Source organism: Ylistrum balloti, unplaced genomic scaffold (assembly GCF_031769215.1).
Source record: "Ylistrum balloti isolate Yb309-2 unplaced genomic scaffold, AGI_CSIRO_Ybal_v1 Utg370448, whole genome shotgun sequence".
In the NCBI taxonomy this organism is placed as follows: Eukaryota; Metazoa; Mollusca; class Bivalvia; order Pectinida; family Pectinidae; genus Ylistrum; species Ylistrum balloti.
The window spans coordinates 1,635,879-1,653,477 of record NW_026782298.1 but is presented as its reverse complement, the minus strand read 5'-3'; the positions used below and the strand labels follow the sequence as shown (position 1 = coordinate 1,653,477).

The window sequence follows — 17,599 nt, the reverse complement described above, 5'->3', positions numbered from 1 at the left end:
GCCTACGTTGTGATGACTTAATGGTTAGAGCTATGAAATAAAGGTATTTTGGAACTTTACAGAATATATAATGCGATTTTGTAAACCAAAATGAAATAAAAACGATCTTTTATGTAATTTGTTTTGAAATCTTCCTAATGATTGATGACAATTTATATGTAATTTTCACAAGTGCATGAAATTGTATAGCCAAATACTTTTAGTTTAAATTATATACCCCCTATTGAAAAGCTCACTCACTGAAAGATTCAAGTTTGTATTACTGGGAGATAACTCTAGTTATGGTATTGACAGGCATTAGCACGGGACATTGGAGAGGTAAGTACGCCACCTGGTGTGAGTTTGTCGCCATGTTGATAGTAGGTGTAGGCAGAGCACTTTTGTTTTTTCATTATTTGCATTGGTATATTTCCATATTACAGAGTCCATTATAAGGTCTGTACCAAGGCTAAATCCAAATCTCCAAAATAACTCGCTTACTAGGATACATCACTCCATTAAAGTTAACTATGAAACGATAAAAGTTTAATTGTCTGAAAAAGGAGGTCGTTACGGAAGCGTATTCCGGCCACGTTGTGTTTTTTGTCTTATCTCGAAATTTCGAGATAGCAACTCAAAATTTTGAGATAGCAACTCGAACTTTCGAGATAGCAACTCGAAATCTCGAGTTAGCAACGCGAAATTTTGGGTTAGCAACTCAAAATTTTGAGATAGCAACTGGAAATCTCGGGTTAGCGACGCGAAATTTTGAGATAGCAACTCGAAATTTAGAGTAAGTAATAACAACTCGAAATTTCGACTTACTAACTCAAATTTTCAAGTTGCTATGTCGAAATTTCGGGTTAATATCTCAAAATTTCGGATTACTAACTCGAAATTTCGAGTTACTATAACAAATAAAATACAACGTGGCCGGAATAGGCTTTCATAGGGTTGTCGAACAGTTCCTGTTGATTCTGTGAGAGCATACATGTAAATGGAATGAGGTCTTAGCTACACGCTGAAATAATACCAAGCTAAATTTATCTTGTACATCACACTAAAACACAAGTTTTGTCTACACGATATTTATATCATTCCACTTTGAAATACCTTTCTGTTGAATTATTTTAACCGCGGTATTTAAAATCATAAAGAATATCACAGAAAAAGAGTGCAACAAATCGAGTTTTTACCATCATGTCGAACATAGGATCGACTTGTCAATAGTCTTAATCTGCTGCATTCAAAACTGTCATTTTAAACGGACAGTAAGTCATTGGCAAACCTCAGCACAATAGGTAATGTAATATTGACAAAATGGGAATGGTCAGCTTTCTGATTACTGTTTATCGCTATGCTTGTTGTGCTTTGTTTTCACCCAGATTGTTACAACTTGTGACGTACCAATAAGATTGTACAAAAGACTCACAAATGATGGACACCGAAGCTAGACACAGCAGAGGAAAATAGCAAACTAAACTGCATTACATAGCTGTTTTGTCCTTAAAGAACTGCTTACGGCCTAGATGGTATAACCGTCTTCAGGTTTCTCAAGAAATTAAGTCTCAGTTTACTCTTGTCTTAAGTGATCTTGTTATCAAAGATGTAAACTCTCATCAGGAGACGTATATTTCGGTATCATGCTGATCATATCCTCTGAGTGAAATATGACATGTGACTCAATACAAGAACGTGTGAGGCGACCAATGTGATGTCGTCTCCCATCATGTTTACATCGTAACCTCGTGAGGCGACCAATGTGATGTCGTCTCCCATCATGTTTACATCGTAACCTCGTGAGGCGACCAATGTGATGTCGTCTCCCATCATGTTTACATCGTAACCTCGTGAGGCGACCAATGTGATGTCGTCTCCCATCATGTTTACATCGTAACCTCGTGAGGCGACCAATGTGATGTCGTCTCCCATCATGTTTACATCGTAACCTCGTGAGGAGACCAATGTGATGTCATCTCCCATCATGTTTACATCGTAACCTCGTGAGGCGACCAATGTGATGTCGTCTCCCATCATGTTTACATCGTAACCTCGTGAGGAGACCAATGTGATGTCATCTCCCATCATGTTTACATCGTAACCTCCTGCTCAACTCGACAGATTGTCTTTGTAGAAATAACATTACATGACCTTACATGGACATGGTATTTGAAAGGTTTGGATCTGTACGAAGCGGTCTGACAATCAAGTCCCTTTCACATAAAATTAAGATTTTAGATCCGAGCGAAGTAGATCCACGTTTTAACCAGTTTTAAGCAGTTTGACCATGATTCTGCATTGAGTTTCGTGTCCCTCTACATTGTCACGTGTTTGGACGGCGTATCACAAACCCAGTTCCCTCAGGAAAGGGAACGGGAACTATCACAGATATCGGACATATTTAGAACAAAGCAGATATCTTACATTGACACATGAAGAATTGAAAAAGAAGCCAAACTGACTAGAAATATACAACTTTTTGTTATAGACGTTTAAATGGTTATAATAACAATATAATTGTATAGGAAAGACAAAGAAAATCGAGAACGATATGCGGATTAAGTGACACAAAGAATTAATATTAAAAAAGTGTTGGGTTTTTTTTTTTTTTTTTTGCTTCTTAAATGCTTCCTGTCGTTTTCTCATCGTTTTTTTTTTTTGTGTAAGTCGTTAGTTAGATCGATTTGTGCCTTGTGCGTTTTCATGCATTATTTTTGTAGCTATTCATTGTCCGTGGAATATCAAATTACACGTATATGTCCGTCAGTGAGAAGATGTCGAGCTTGGTGATTGGTTAATATAAAATTTTTTGACATTTGTTTGACTAAAATCTGATTGTTTGTTATCTGATTGGTGGACATTTTTGATTGGTGATAATTGATTGGTTGACCTCTGTTTCATTAATATCTAATTGGTTGACATTTAATATATGTTTGGGTGACCTCTGTTTAGGTAGCATCTGATTGGTTGAAATCTGGTTGGTGGTCTTATAATTGATTGATATCTGTTTGTTTTTTCATCGGATTGGTACACGTTTAATTGTTGGATATGTTGTTGATAGTCATAACTAGCATCCTGGCTGGTTTACTTCCAATTATATTTTAGTGAATCTTAGGAAGGCGAAGTGTCGCATTATCATTATAACAAAACTATAGCCCTTCATCTACTTCCATGCATTTTTAGTTTAATCCTTATGTACCGACACCTACCAAAGAATATCCTTATGTGCCGACACTCACCAAACTATATCCTTATGTGCCGACACCTACCAAAGAATATCCTTATGTGCCGACACCTACCAAAGAATATCCTTATGTGCCGACACCTACCAAAGAATATCCTTATGTGCCGACACTCACCAAACTATATCCTTATGTACCTACAGTCACCAAACTATATCCTTATGTACCTACAGACACCAAACTGTTACTTTATGTGCCGACACACACCAAACTATATCCTTATGTACCTACAGACACCAAACTGTTACTTTATGTGCCGACACACACGAAACTATATCCTTATGTACCTACAATCACCAAACTATATCCTTATGTACCTACAGACACCAAACTGTTACTTTATGTGCCGACACACACGAAACTATATCCTTATGTACCTACAATCACCAAACTGTATCCTTATGTACCTACACACACGAAACTATATCCTTATGTACCTACAATCACCAAACTATATCCTTATGTACCTACAATCACCAAACTGTATCCTTATGTACCTACACACACCAAACTATATCCTTATGTACCTACACTCACCAAACTGTGTTCCGTTCCCTGCGTTGCCATGGTCACATACTGTTCTCTATGCTACCCGTTCCCTGTGCTATGTAAACACATGTAATAAATGCATAATGGTTCTCATGTTGCAGCATTAAAATTGATGCCGATCCTTGTGTTACAGTTGATTATAACTGTTCCTTGTATAACATTTATTGATTAACACTGATCCCTGTTGTTCGTCATAGTAGACCTATCCTGTGTTACAGGAAGACAAGGGAAGTGTTGAGGTTCGGCAGTACCAGTACACTGGATGGGAGGACGGCCGTCTCCTTCCCTCCAATCTTCCCGCCCTCCTCAACATGATTGACGACGTCCGGGAGTGGCAGGCGACTACAGCTGGAGACAAAGCGAAGCCAGTCATCTTACACTGCATGTAAGAAACACCTGAAGGACGTTTAGATGTCCGAAATATTGAGGATATGTAAGCGGTATACTCCAGTTTGTTTTATATCGGCAGTCTAAATTTGAAAATGTCGAGGGTAGTCTCGTCAAGTTTGTTTGTTTATTGCTAACAGTACAAGGACACTTGAAACGTACAGAATGAGACCCATCAGAAGTTTACAACATGTTCACAATATACATTTGATAGATTCCACTTTTGTTACTGGGCTAAAACTGCAAGAAGTATATATATATATGTCTGTCTTCCCAGGAATGGAGCAGAGAGGAGCGGACTGTACTGTACTGTGGCGGCTGCAGTGGAGAGAGTACAGACCGAGGAAAATGTCAGCCTGGTCCACACTGTCAACCAGATGAGGGTCCGGCGTCCACAAGTTATACCAAGCATAGTAAGTATCGAGTATGTCCTCAGATTATTTCGAGTAAAGCCAGTATCGAGTCTGTGCTCAAATTATTTCGAGTAAAGTATCGAGTCTGTGCTAAGATTGTTTCGAGTATATAAGGTATCGGGTCTGTGCTCAGATTATTTCGAGTAAAGCAAGTATCGAGTCTGTCCTCAGATTATTTCGAGTAAAGCAAGTATCGAGTCTGTCCTCAGATTATTTCGAGTATAGTAAGTATCGAGTCTGTCCTCAGATTATTTCGAGTAAAGCAAGTATCGAGTCTGTCCTCAGATTATTTCGAGTATAGTAAGTATCGTGTCTGTGCTCAGATTATTTCGAGTAAAGCAAGTATCGAGTCTGTCCTCAGATTATTTCGAGTAAAGCAAGTATCGAGTCTGTCCTCAGATTATTTCGAGTATAGTAAGTATCGTGTCTGTGCTCAGATTATTTCGAGTAAAGTAAATATCGAGTCTGTGCTTAATTTATTTCGAGTAAAGTATCGGGTCTGTCCTCAAATTATTTCGAGTATAGCAAGTATCGAGTCTGTGCTCAGATTTTTTCGTGTTTAATGAATATTGCGTCTGCCATCATGGTATACAGAAAATTGTATGTCTGCCGCTTATATGGAGTATATACGCAATATAACGAGTATCCCATCTGTCCTCGTGTTATATCGAATATAGTGAGTATCGCATCTGTCCTCGTGTTATATCGAATATAGTGAGTATTAAATCTGTCCTCGTGTTATATCGAATATAGTGAGTATTAAATCTGTCCTCGTGTTATATCGAATATAGTGAGTATTAAATCTGTCCTCGTGTTATATCGAATATAGTGAATATTAAATCTGTCCTCGTGTTATATCGAATATAGTGAGTATTAAATCTGTCCTCGTGTTATATCGAATATAGTGAATATTAAATCTGTCCTCGTGTTATATCGAATATAGTGAGTATTAAATCTGTCCTCGTGTTATATCGAATATAGTGAGTATTAAATCTGTCCTCGTGTTATATCGAATATAGTGAGTATTAAATCTGTCCTCGTGTTATATCGAATATAGTGAGTATTAAATCTGTCCTCGTGTTATATCGAATATAGTGAGTATTAAATCTGTCCTCGTGTTATATCGAATATAGTGAGTATTAAATCTGTCCTCGTGTTATATCGAATATAGTGAGTATTAAATCTGTCCTCGTGTTATATCGAATATAGTGAGTATCGCATCTGTCCTCGTGTTATATCGAATATAGTGAGTATTAAATCTGTCCTCGTGTTATATCGAATATAGTGAATATTAAATCTGTCCTCGTGTTATATCGAATATAGTGAGTATTAAATCTGTCTTCGTGTTATATCGAATATAGTGAGTATTAAATCTGTCCTCGTGTTATATCGAATATAGCGAATGTCTAGTCTGAAATGAATACCCGAATCTATATAGCTTTATCCATTAATATTCTCTTGATAACACGAAGTATGATATTATTTAAGGGAGTTAACTCTGTTTTCTCTCTCTACAGGACCAGTTCCGGTATTGTCACGAAGCAGTGCTCCACTTCATAGAAAACCATTATAACAACGGTGACTTGATGCTCTAAAGTTACCATACCAACAGAACTGTCAGTATGAAACGGCGGTATTTTTAGCAACAACTTTGTTGCCATAGCAACTGTGACATCGTCACGATAGAATCGGTGATGTAAAATATATCGTAATATCCCCACACCAATCTTTGGAGGCCATGGGAGTTATGTCGTTGATCATATCTAGAATGAACTGTGAGGGAAAGAAAGCAATCCAAATATGTCTACACAACTAACAATATCCATCCCTTACGCCGATGGCAGTTCATGAGCTGGTAATACACATATGACTTTGTTTGAGCCTGTAATACACGTGACTTTGTTCGAGCTGGTAATACACATGACTTTGTTCGAGCTGGTAATACACATGGGTTTGTTCGAGCTGGTTATACACGTGACTTTGTTCAAGCTGGTTATACACGTGACTTTGTTCGAGCTGGTAATACACACGTGACTTTGTTTGAGCTGATAATACACGTGACTTTGTTCGAGCTGGTTGTACACGTGACTTTGTTCGAGCTGGTAATACACACGTGACTTTGTTTGAGCTGATAATACACGTGACTTTGTTTGAGCTGGTAATACACGTGACTTTGTTCGAGCTGGTAATACACGTGACTTTGTTCGAGCTGGTAATACACGTGACTTCGTATATTTTCACTGTAGTAACGTGTTACAATGGTAAAATTCTATGTGTTTACCACCAACATTCAATGTATATAAAGATACCAATGTGTGTCGTGGGATATAAGCTGGTGGTTTTAATGTCAAGGAGATCGACAGCATGTTTAGTGTCTTGTCTGCCTCATCCAACAAAGGGAAGCAATCCGGCCATTGTTTATCTAAGGGGAACAACTCATTGTTGCCTCAAACGATTGTTTGGTGTGTATAATATATGAAATTAGATATATATTTCCCTAGTATACTGTATCGTTCCTGACGTGCCATATCTATCGACTTATTTAAGAATATTAGTTCGAAATTTTGTAGATTTTTGAAAATATATCATTGCAGCTCATTGTTCTACAATGTATATTGTCATATAAGAAGAAATCTCCATAACAGTATCTGTACAAAGGATGGACCTGTACGCTTATTTTAGGAATTCTCATTTTTATCAATGATCAGTTTAAAAGTATTGTGATGAAACTGCATGTTTGGTGTGAAAAATATCTGTAATACTTATGAACGTACAACGAAAATATTGTCTATATACAGTGTACAGTACGGTCATGAACTACATGTACATATATTGCCTCGATGTATTGAATTAATTTCACAATCATTGTAAATTTGTGAAAGTCCTGGTCGTGCAAAAGTATTCTACGAATACTATATCAATATTTAACCATATCAGAAATGCTCCTAATTAGAATTTCTCACTCAGAGTGACGTCATTCCGTTGTTTATCATAGCTGACGTTATATCCTTAGCTATGCTCATTGTGGAGAGATCTTGTTGGTCAGTAGACGGTGTTTATTTCTTTTCTGTGATTTTCAGTAAACACCATTCCATTCTATCTGTAAAAAATTTATTCCACATTGTTTAGTTATCCCATTGGACCAGTACGTACATTATATATATATTACTTATTTATTCATTATGTTCAAAGCACAATATCAAAATACTTGTGATAGTCTTGCCATGTTTTTTTGCCCATAGTTCATGTGATATCTTTATTTATAGTAGCATATCCACGATCCAGATAGGCTGGTATGGAAGGATTTTTTTGTAAGAAATTCATTAGCTGTACATACAAATTATATTTTTCATTTTCTTTTCAATAAATGTTATTGACAAAAAAAGTGTAAAGTAGATTCAGTTAGTGTAAAATTTAAGATCTCTCGTGGGTGACTAAAATTAAGTAGAAAGTAGAATCAATTAAAATGAAGAAGCAAATATGAAGGGAGATAACTCGTACAAAAATACAGGCACTTTCACACATTATATTAATTTTATTTTTAATCGACTTATTCAAGTTAACTTTTAGCATTAGAGACTGAATTGGGGGCTGTTGTCCGGATTATTGAGTTTTACAGGAAGATTTAAAGATAATCCCCGCTAGGTAGTATCGAATTAAAAAATATCAAAGCTTCATTAAATGCTTATAGGTTCTGTGTATGTTGCTCTCACTCTCCGTCATTTTAGCAGGGTCCTGTGGTGTCGCCCCTTTAAGTCAAAATTCCATGATAGTCAATAGGTTGAACCGGCCATACTTTAAGAAGGTGTTCCGAAGTGTGATACAGCTTCATGATGAATGAAATATTTCGGAATTATGTAACTGAATCCGTCCAAATGTTCGTTTTTAATTATTATTATTTCATATTATTTTTTTTTTATGGAATTATAATATGTTTTCAAAATATAAGATAAACCCGTCCGATGATTTAGGGATTGAATCGGAGGTCCGAGTCGGTCCAATGATGAAGGGGCCAAAATCAGCGGTCCGTGTCCGTCCAATGATTTAGGGGCCAAAATCAGTGGTCCGTGTCCGTCCGATGATTAAGGGGCCAAAATCAGCGGTCCGTATCCGTCCAATGATTTAGGGGCCAAAATCAGCGGTCCGTGTCCGTCCAATGTAATATAAAGAGGCCAAATCGGAGATAATTTCTGTGGTCCGAAAATACATATTTTGGAAAAAATAACCTTCCAATGTCGAGATTCCAGGTTTTGTTTTGTTGTAAAGAATGCGAAAGGATATAGAGCATATAATTAATTCATTTAAGTCATATAAACATTTTTAAAATATCAACCTTGCCTTTATTTAGACTTTTTTAAAACATGATTATACAATAGTACCTGTACAATATAGATCTATTTAAGTCCCAACACCTACCTTACATTGATCAGAAGGTCCCAGTCCTCTGTAGCACAACCAACGAAGATTTTGTGGTACAATAATGTAACCATCCCAGTGTTATTAACTCTGATGAACTGAGATGGTCCTGTTTATGTACGAGGACGTTGTCAAACATTTTTTAGTGTTGAGTCAGTATTATATCTATATATGTGTGTTAGTTTTGCACACAGGTGGTTTGTAGACACGCACTGTAAAATAGTTCAACAGATGTTTAGTGTGACCTCCACGTTAACAGGTACCTGTTGTTTGCTTTAAATACATATCATGACATTTCATGGAGGGAGGAAAGGTGTTATTACTCGGATCATGTGTTTATGTTATATAATAGTGCTTATTTTTATTTTGGTTCTTCTGTCCTAACCTCTTTGAAATAACGTGTATTATATCATTCCGTCCAAGGGAGTTCAGTGATTAAAACATTTTTAAAAGTTAATGTGTTTGTTTGTTTATAGGTGGTATTGTGTAAAGAGTACACGGAAATATGTATAGGGTACACGGATACATATATAGGGTACACGGAATTATGTATAGAGTACACGGAATTATGTATACAGTACACGGAATTATGTATAGGGTACACGGAATTATGTATAGGGTACACGGAATTATGTATACAGTACACGGAATTATGTATACAGTACACGGAATTATGTATAGGGTACACGGAATTATGTATAGTGAACAGTTATGTATACAGTACACGGAATTATGTATAGGGTACGCGGAATTATGTATACAGTACACGGAATTATGTATACAGTACACTGAATTATGTATAGGGTACACGGAATTATGTATACAGTACACTGAATTATGTATAGGGTACACGGAATTATGTATAGGGTACACAGAATTGTGTATAGGGTACACAGAATTATGTATACAGTACACGGAATTATGTATAGGGTACACGGAATTATGTATACAGTACACGGAATTATGTATACAGTACATGGAATTATGTATAGGGTACACAGAATTATGTATACAGTACACGGAATTATGTATAGGGTACACGGAATTATGTATACAGTACACGGAATTATGTATAGGGTACACGGAATTATGTATAGTGAACACGGAAATTATGTATACAGTACACGGAATTATGTATACAGTACACGGAATTATGTATAGGGTACACGGAATTATGTATAGTGAACACGGAAATTATGTATACAGTACACGGAATTATGTATAGGGTACACAGAATTATGTATACAGTACACGGAATTATGTATAGGGTACACGGAATTATGTATAGGGTACACGGAATTATGTATAGGGTACACAGAATTGTGTATACAATACACGGAATTGTGTATACAATACACGGAATTATGTATACAGTACACGGAATTATGTATAGGGTACACGGAATTATGTATAGGGTACACGGAATTATGTATAGGGTACACGGAATTATGTATATGGTACACGGAATTATGTATAGGGTACACGGAATAATGTATACTGTACACGGAACTATGTATAGAGTACATGGAATTATGTATAGGGTACACGGAATTATGTATACAGTACACAGAATTATGTATAGGGTACACAGAATTATGTATACAGTACACGGAATTATGTATAGGGTACACGGAATTATGTATACAGTACACGGAATTATGTATACAGTACACGGAATTATGTATAGGGTACACGGAATTATGTATACAGTACACGGAATTATGTATAGGGTACACGGAATTATGTATACAGTACACGGAGTTATGTATACAGTACACGGAATTATGTATACAGTACACGGAATTATGTATACAGTACACGGAATTATGTATAGGGTACACAGAATTATGTATAGGGTACACGGAATTATGTATAGGGTACACAGAATTATGTATACAGTACACGGAATTATGTATAGGGTACACGGAATTATGTATAGGGTACACGGAATTATGTATAGGGTACACGGAATTATGTATAGGGTACACGGAATTATGTATACAGTACACGGAATTATGTATACAGTACACGGAATTATGTATACAGTACACGGAATTATGTATACAGTACACGGAATTATGTATAGGGTACACAGAATTATGTATAGGGTACACGGAATTATGTATAGGGTACACAGAATTATGTATACAGTACACGGAATTATGTAAAGGGTACACGGAATTATGTATAGGGTACACAGAATTGTGTATACAATACACGGAATTGTGTATACAATACACGGAATTATGTATACAGTACACGGAATTATGTATAGGGTACACAGAATTATGTATACAGTACACGGAATTATGTATAGGGTACACGGAATTATGTATAGGGTACACAGAAATATGTATACAGTACACGGAATTATGTATAGGGTACACGGAATTATGTATAGGGTACACGGAATTATGTATACAGTACACGGAATTATGTATACAGTACACGGAATTATGTATAGGGTACACGGAATTATGTATACAGTACACGGAATTATGTATACAGTACACGGAATTATGTATAGGGTACACGGAAATATGTATAGGGTACACAGAATTATGTATACAGTACACGGAGTTATGTATACAGTACACGGAATTATGTATAGAGCATATGTAAATTTGAAAAAAAAAATCGCCACATACAATTTATTTGTAAACAATTTGGTTGTAACAAAAATGGTGGCGTTGCTGGTAATGCCTTTGTAGTTTGTTCCGCGGTAGGAACAAAATTGACACTTCCCACAGCCAAATTAAGTAATAAAGGGATAGCGAATCTAGTTCCAGTGGTGTCTTTGGCCAGCATACTTTTAACATACCCTGGTACAACCCTTTACAGAGCAGGACATACCCTCGACCCATGTTGGGTGCAGGTCAAGATCTAACTCCTCCCTCTCTAGTTGGTGGGACCTCCACATCAATTGTTTGCCATATTGATATCTTAAAAGAAAAGTACAAAAAGTGTCTCAGTTCAATACATCCTTGAAGTGTGTGTGTCGGGGGAGGGGGGGGGCACAAATACAAGTGTACCTCAATCACAGACTGAAGAGATATTACATTTAAAATGTCACCATAATGGTTTGGTTTTTAGCTCCAAACTTGATGAACTGGCTCTCAATTTAGTTCTGAGTTAGTTATTTCTGTATATCTTGAGCAATAATTTACCAGCCTTTTCTCATTATTTCTTTATTTATCTTTTTTATTCTGTGAAATCTATTTCAGAACATGGCGAATATCTGCACGAAGGCTTCACATTTCTGCCCACCCTATTTTGACGAGGAGTTGTCTCCCCTAGACTACTAAGTTTTCTGGTAACTTCTGTGTACTTATTATTTGAATATTGCTAATCACCTCCACAATAACTCTCTACATCTGAATCTATATCATTCAAAGTGTGTGGTATTTCTCTATCCATAGATGATAGTTTCAGATGATCTATATGTACAATTATAGGCCTAGAAAGAGGTGACAACTTAATTTTGTAGTTAATGTCTGTCAGTTTTCACAAGACATTGAATGGACCCGTCCATTCTTGCCCTAATTTATTACTTGCTGCAGGGGGATACTACCCCCATACAAACCCTCCCTCTCCGAATCTCTTTTTCCTTTAACCCTGGTCATAGTACATTTTCTGCCTGGAGGCTGGTTCACCTAATTTCCCATACACAAATTCAAACAGTTTTTCATAGCTCTCTGTCGCCAAAATACATATTCTATTTGACATTTGTTCTCAAACCCTGCAGGTAGGCCTACAATTATGTCTTGAAGACAAGACACGCGATGACCTAACATGATTAAGTTAGGGCTGCATTGGGTATTTCTATGTCTGGTAACTCGATAAGACACCATTATATAGGTAAATTATTATCCCAATTACTGTTGTTTTCATGAACAAAAGCTGCGAACATTTGTACTAATGTGTGATTTGACCTCTAAACTAGTCCATTGGACTGTGGTCTATAGGGAACTGTTCTGGTTTTATCAATCTCTAGTATAGCATAGATAAAGCCTTACATGTTAGACTCAAACTCATGACCTTGGTGCGAGTGTACACATATGGGAGTGCCATATCTACATATAAACTCTGTCACTAGTTTGACACCTACTGTTAGTGCAGTGTGTTTTGCTACTGTGTAAGCTTCTGTCCACTTTGAAAAGTACCCTCCCACCACTATCATATAACTGTTTCCATTCTCCTTAGTTTGTACTCCACCCAGCATCTCTGTAGCAATAAGCTCTAAGGGAGCTCCTACTGGACTGGAGGGATTCAGAGGAGCTTGGCCTTTTGTAAGACCTGACTTCCTGCAGGAACATGAATCACATGACATGTACCAGTTCTAAACATCTTCAACAAGACCAGGGCAATAGAAACGCTTCTGAATAAGATCAATTTGTCCTATCTCGACTAAGACGTCTTAACGTTCTAGAATGAAGACAGTGGTGTAAAATTTACTCTCTATTGCAAGCAGGGCTACAATCTGTTTTGTTTCTGCCTGTCACGTCATACTGGTACACTAGCCATGACTTGATTTGAAGGTCAACAACTGGGACATTCTTTTCTGGAAGCTAGACACTAAAGATAATGAGATAAACTTTCAGTATTCCCATGTTTACTGTCTAGTCTAAGCTTAACCTTTATGCCATACATGTCTAACACTACCACCCATCTCTGGATCTTTAAAAGTTTTCAACGATATAAGGAATGTGTGGTCAGTTCAAAGTAAGAAAAAACTACCATACACAAAATGTTTAAAATACTTGACAAATGAAGTCACAGAACTTCTCAGTGGGTTGTGTAGTAATTCGTAAGAGATTTAACTAGTTTTACTGACAAAATCAGTAACTTGCTCCTCCTGTCTATGAGTTTATGAAAGTACTGTTTCGATACCTGTAGCGCTTGTGTCAGTATCTAATATAAACCTCCCTGTACCTACAGGATATCCTAAGTCAAGAACACTTGTCAGAAGATCTTTTAGTTTTTCAAATGAACCCTGACAGTCTACATTCCATGAAAACTTTTCATTCTTTCTGGTGAGGTTAGTAAGGGATGAAGCTACATTAGGTAGGGACCTAAGTTTTCTATCTTCTACTTGGAGTGCATGAACTCTGCCCACAAGTGATAACGCACCTATGATTGTGCTTTTGTTGCAACCGTATGCGTCGGGAACGGAGGTTCAAGACAAGAGATTAATCTCTTTCTTTGACATGTCCACTAACACCCTTGCCATGAATAAGCCTTGATTCGCTACACTTGTATTGGGCTCTACTATACCCTCTGTGCTGTTTATAGCCCCATCTATATAACCTCTAAGATGACAGAGTTTGCTGGTATGGAGACAGTATCACAAACCCGGATACATGCACATCATTTGTACCCTTCAGTACCTCAGTTGATATACTAACCTAAGGGTCTTATCCCTAAAATGAATTTCACCTCCATTTGTTTAAACAGGAAAATACATCAATGATCCCTGATAGATGATCCATCCTAGCTACAAAGGCCTTCTGTTCATACATCAACTTGCCTATTTCAAACCTAAAGTTGACTTTACCAACCACCTCCAACCTGTCACCTGAGGCAGATTACAGCATACCTCAGTGAGTTAGCACTTGCCCTCTGGTACAGAATTGTGTATTTCCTGAGTAACTCTATTTACAGCTGATTCAGATTCCACAAGTTACCTTGATTCTGTACCACACACATCAGCGAAGAGACAACCTTTGACATTAGCATTTAAGCTAACCTTAGCATGCCCTTGTGAATCATTACTGCATGATAATTGTTCATCCAGATCAGTATTATTGGCCAAACTTTCAGACTCAAGCTTGACCAAACCTTTGCATCTTTGAACAGAGAACTCCAATCAAGAAGACACTCAATTCTACGCCTTCCTACTTACTGTAAGATCAAACGCAAAAAGAAAGAGTGAGAAGGAGGAGAGCTAACCAGTCTTGTCGTCTAGACTTAACTGCTGACTGTCTAACTATACAAAATTAGTCTTCCGTACTGTAAGGTCTAAAGCTAAAAAGAAAGAATAAGGAGGGGAGCTAACCAGTCTTGTCCAGACTTAACTGCTGACTGCCGAACTATACAAAATCAGTCTTCAGTACTGTAAGATCGAAAGCTAAAAAGAAAGAATAAGGAGGGGAGCTAACCAGTCTTGTCTAGACTTAACTGCTGACTGCCGAACTATACAAAATCAGTCTTCAGTACTGTAAGATCGAAAGCTAAAAAGAAAGAATAAGGAGGGAGCTAACCAGTCTTGTCTAGACTTAACTGCTGACTGCCTAACTATACAAAATTAGTCTTCAGTACTGTAAGATCGAAAGCTAAAAAGAAAGAATAAGGAGGGGAGCTAACCAGTCTTGTCTAGACTTAACTGCTGACTGCCTAACTATACAAAATTAGTCTTCAGTACTGTAAGATCGAAAGCTAAAAAGAAAGAATAAGGAGGTGAGCTAACCAGTCTTGTCTAGACTTAACTGATGACTGCCTAACTATACAAAACTAGTCTTCCGTACTGTAAGGTCTAAAGCTAAAAGATAGAGTGAGAAGGAGAGAGAGCTAACCAGTCTTGTCGTCTAGACTTAACTGATGACTGCCTAACTGTACAAAACTACCAGCTTTAAGCTCAAATATGGCAAGCTGCACATTCAAAATTCCACTCAATGTTGGGATTGATGATGGCAGATCAACAACCGAGATGTTCCCATTGCTGTAACCTTATCTATTAATGAAGTAAACAATATGGCAGACATAACTGTCAGCCATAAGTACAGATTGACTATATTCACAGACAACGCAGGTTTGACTATGCATCATTCTGGTGTGAAATACTAGGAAATTTACTGAAAACGTTTCTAATTAATATCATGTTCTCACACTTTGGAGAATCCTAACTTTTAACAGTTAATTAACAGACTTAATACTCACTCATAATCAGCAGTTGATGGTCCAGGTGTATCCTTCCTTGATTCTTCAAACTGAACAATCACTCCTGAGATTTCTTCACCATTAAATAAATGAGAATGGATATAAAACCGCAATTTTTGTTCAGAAACATAAAATGAATCTAAAAATAACCCACGCCGGAACAAAACAAAACCAGTAACGAACTCGCCTTTCACCTAGCCGACCGGGGTTCGATTCCCGGAACGGACGTTAAAAGGTAAGGGGTCACCTGCCCGACCACGTGGGTTTTCCCCGGGTACTCCTGTTTCCTCCCACAATAAGACCCCTCGCGCGCTTACATCCGGACCAACAAGAGTGATTAGTATAAGTTGACATAACTTGTTTCGCAATTGTTGTAAAATAAATAAAGTTTATATTATTATTATTATAAACCAATATCTGCTTTTACAGCTGACAACAGGTATGCAAGATACAGAACTTTTCAAGGTGATGACAGGAAAATATTATCAGGTTAAAAAATTCCTAACAAATCTAGATCAACATTACTAGAAGGGATGTTCATTAGTAAATCCGATTCCATAAAAAAATTCTTTTGGTCACAGAATTACTGTGGAAATGCTCACCACAGGAAGTAAAGAAAAACTAAATCATTTGAGTCCTGTATCAATCATCACTCCATGGACGATACAACCTATTGCGAGGTATCATACTAGTAGAATATTTGGACAGTCAAACTATGAAAGACCATACAAACACATATATCCAAAATTTATAACCTGAACTAAGAAATAACAATTTTATGTCAGGATGATAAAGATGTCATTGTGATATATCAAACTTTGTCCTCTACTTGCGCTGATTTGGCAGTAAATTCAAAGACAGCCAAGTCCTCAAGTATACATGAAATTGGTAAATCTCTGTATTATATAATAGTATAATAGGAAATTTCATAAAAAACATTTTCACATTAAAGCCAATGTTATTAACAACTTACATTAGAGTGACTTCACTTTCTGAGCATTCTGTTAGACCATGGCTCAGTCAGTCATAGTGGTACTTGGTGCAGCAGGGCACCATAAGACTAGTTACAGTGTCAGCTTTGCCCAGGTGTAAGTAAACGCTAAGGACGCTTTTATGTTCCAGATGATGAGTAGCATTATCTAATACTACTGTACATCCGCAGACAGTAGACACGAGGGACAATACCTGTATACACACAATAAACACCAGGTTATCCAGCACACAGAAGCAAGGCCAGGGCCAATGTCTTATGTTGTCCATCTGAGGGAACATCTCAAATCTTATTAGCTGGGCTACCTTTTCCTAACTTGGCTGTCAGTACTCTTGAAATCACAGTAATAGACCAGTTTATTATTGTAGTTTTGAATTGAGAAGACATCCATTTTAAACATCCTTCTACACTAGAGCCTGCAATTACAGCAGCTATTGAAGTTTACGCCCCCAAATCATATGCAAGATACAGAGCAGGCCAGTATACATGTATGTATGGATACAGATCTTCAGACATCTCAGGAGCAAGAAAGAGATTTGGCATTTCTGTTGCTTGAGAGTTTTGAGAAACTAGTGAAACAGCTAGAAGAAACAAGGGGAGGTAACTGTAGGTGCAAACGATGCTTAAAGTATTAGGAAAAGGTCATTGGGGGAAAAACAGTCAGAAGGAAATACAATCTAGCACTT

The 17,599-nt window shown here is 37.1% G+C and overlaps 1 protein-coding gene across 1 annotated transcript in view; it reads left to right on the top strand.

Moving 5' to 3' along the window:
• LOC132554859 (fibrillin-2-like) overlaps nt 1-6,208 on the top strand; it is a 40,740-nt gene extending 34,532 nt beyond the window's left edge. Inside the window, exons 19-22 of the mRNA XM_060219182.1 lie at nt 295-318; nt 3,989-4,155; nt 4,435-4,570; nt 6,088-6,208. Of these exons, the coding sequence (XP_060075165.1) occupies nt 295-318; nt 3,989-4,155; nt 4,435-4,570; nt 6,088-6,165 (405 nt within the window). The 3' untranslated portion in view covers nt 6,166-6,208. The remainder of the gene's footprint in view (nt 1-294; nt 319-3,988; nt 4,156-4,434; nt 4,571-6,087) is intronic.
• Nucleotides 6,209-17,599: the final 11,391 nt, after the last annotated feature.